Source organism: Plasmodium fragile, assembly GCF_000956335.1.
Source record: "Plasmodium fragile strain nilgiri unplaced genomic scaffold supercont1.39, whole genome shotgun sequence".
NCBI lineage: Eukaryota > Apicomplexa > Aconoidasida > Haemosporida > Plasmodiidae > Plasmodium > Plasmodium fragile.
The window spans coordinates 235,449-238,115 of NW_012192619.1; the positions used below are offsets into that span (position 1 = coordinate 235,449).

General features: G+C 37.5%; 2 protein-coding genes across 2 annotated transcripts; one reads left to right on the top strand and one right to left on the bottom strand.

Moving 5' to 3' along the window:
• Nucleotides 1-285: 285 nt before the first annotated feature.
• AK88_03457 (uncharacterized protein) lies at nt 286-1,379 on the top strand (the record flags this gene model as incomplete). Its single annotated transcript, XM_012481074.1, has 2 exons — nt 286-577; nt 706-1,379. 2 exons carry the CDS (start codon nt 286-288, stop codon nt 1,377-1,379), a joined length of 966 nt encoding a protein of 321 aa, XP_012336497.1.
• Nucleotides 1,380-2,127: 748 nt separating this feature from the next.
• AK88_03458 (uncharacterized protein) lies at nt 2,128-2,616 on the bottom strand (the record flags this gene model as incomplete). The annotated part of the gene is made up of 1 exon (XM_012481075.1): nt 2,128-2,616. The coding sequence occupies one exon, from the start codon at nt 2,614-2,616 to the stop codon at nt 2,128-2,130; it is 489 nt and encodes a 162-aa protein (XP_012336498.1).
• Between the last annotated feature and the right edge of the window lie 51 nt (nt 2,617-2,667).

Genomic DNA, 2,667 nt, shown 5'->3' on the forward strand with positions numbered 1-2,667 from the left:
TCCCTTCCGCGTGCCGACTTTCGTTTTACACCTTCGTACTGGTTCTAATGCCCAAAAGGCACTATTGGCGAATTGGCCGATGTTCTGCTACACGTTTAGCAACTCTACTTGTGCTGCCTGCTACCATCCTGTCGCAAAGGAAAGAGGGGACGGGGGTTACCCACTAATAGGTAGGACTAGTAATTCCCCCCACACATATGTATACACACACATGCCAGCAAGCACAGCGCTATATTGTGTGAAGTGAAGGGGAAAAAAAAAAAAAAAAAAAAAGAGACCAGCGCGATGAACCAAATGATGGAGGACAAAGTGGAGGAACCCGTTTTCGAAGACGAGGAAGATGAAAACGTGTATGACAATTTCAACGCAGAGATTCATGTTAACAAGGGAACGAGTGGCCATGAAGAAAATGATACACTCGTTGAAGATGCTAGCAAGAGCGAGACGGAATGTTCTACCTCCTCGCAATCGTCCAACCAGGACGACAAGGATGAGGCGGACAGTCAAAGCAGTCACAAAGAGGGACAACAGAGTAGTAATAAGAGTCCATTAGAGGAGGGAAAAGATGAAAAGAATAGTAAGGAAAAGAAGGAAGAAAAAAAAAAAAAAAAAAAAGCGATTTGGAAAAAGGAAAAAAAGAAAATGATATAAAATTAGCAGTTAAAATTGCACTGCAGGTGTTACTAAAAAATCAGCCCTTTCCAGTGAAGAGAGAAGATTTATTTTCGGTGATTAATATTTTTGTACCAAACTGTAACAACAATGTTAAAAAAAAAAAAGCTATTTTGACCTTGTTAGAAAAAAAGGTAAAAAATGTTTTGGCCTTAAATTTGCTAACGCTGAATTCCAAAACGAAGACTGAATATGTATTAACGCAATGTATAACATACAGAAAGCATAACGAATTTTTATTGTCCAATATGGATCATCAAATACGGGGGTTCCTCATTTTCCTCATTCCATTTTTCAATGTGTTTCATAATAAAATCCCGCTGAATTATTTACTATACGAGTTAAATAATGTAGGACATGAGTTGTTAAAAACAAAAGAAGAAGTGGTGAAAATTTTGAGTTCCCCAACTGTTCTCTCCACCATAGCTAACCATATTCTAATGACAAAGGAGCTGGTGGACCCTCTGGACTATTTAATATATGCCAAAAAATTATCCTACATCGATTTTAGTAATAACCATCAGTACGATGAGAGCTCCTTAGATGGGTTTTACTGCATACCCACTGCTCGGTTCGAAAGCGAAGTTCACATGAAGCAGTACATAACGGATCTGCTTAGTGTCCCCAATAAAACCTTTCAGCTCAAGGATGTGTATGTCCTATTTGAGGAGAAGTACTTCTTGGACATTAACTACGACAATTTGTGAGGCGTTGCGATGGGGTCGAGAAGGATGGAGGGGGCCACCCGCATCCAATGACCCTCATTCAGTATAACTGCCAACATTTCTGCCGCTGTCCCCACCAAATGGAGACACACGCGCCGTCGTGCTACATAAAAAAAAAAATTTCAAGAAAAATATTTGCACACATTTTTTGTCCAAATGTGAAATAAAATGGAGTTTAAAAAAAAAAAAAAAAAAAAATAGTGAGGGGAGATGAGGCATAATGTCTATGGGAACGGAACAGACAAAATAAAGTTTCATCTTATAGAGTAAACGGGTAAAGAATAAATGGGGTGTTTATTATTCTCCCCTTATGACAAAGTTGGACCACCTACAAAACGGTGTCCATCTGGCGGTCACATGTACGTACATCCTTTCTGTGCGAAAAAAAATTGGCACACACGTGCTGACACGCACGTAATACTGTCACGGCGACCTTCAAAAAAATAATAATAAAATAATAAAAAAAAAAACAACGTAAAAAGCGAGTTCCCTCTTGTTTACCCTGGCAGTGTAGAATTTGTTGTCTACGTGACATTCATTTGCTTTTTCAGATCATCCATTTGGTGTAAGCATGTGATCTACTTTGTTTATGTAGACCACGTTTTGCTATATTTTTTTTTTTTTTCCTTTTTTTGTGTAACCACACTACCGATTCCATGTGTGAAACGGTGAGATAATCTTAAATCATCCCACATGCAGGAAGAAACAAATGGAGTCCTGTGTTCCACCCTTATTCCGTCTTGTCCTCTTTTATAAGAAAATTTTTTAACTCATTCCACAATTTCATTCGTTCTTCGCCCTCCAAGCTGCCATCCAATTTTGCCGAATGAATTTTTTTATCAGAAAAGTACCAAAGGCTATAAATTTCATTTCCATCTGAGAAGGGAAATCCGTTTTTGTCCTTTACATTTATTGGAGGTCCCATTTCAAGTAAATTTTTTTGTTCCCTCAGGCACTCTGACTTTTGCACGTTATTTATATATTTATGGTATTGGGTTTGTATTAATATTCCTGTGCAGTTTTGACAGAACGTGCTTGGGTGCCATTCGCTAAATTGGCTTGTTTTATATTCGATATAATTACTTTCGTCTATGTCATCATAGCAAATAAGACACGTTAGATTTTCTGGTACCGCTTCTGCGTGTTTTTCTTCCTTTGTCACCTCTTCATGGTTCATTGCCGCGTCTGTACAAAAATCGTTTTTATCGTCCTCGTTCATATTTTTTTTTTTTTTTTTTTTTTTTTTTTTTTTTTTTTTTTTTTTTTTTTT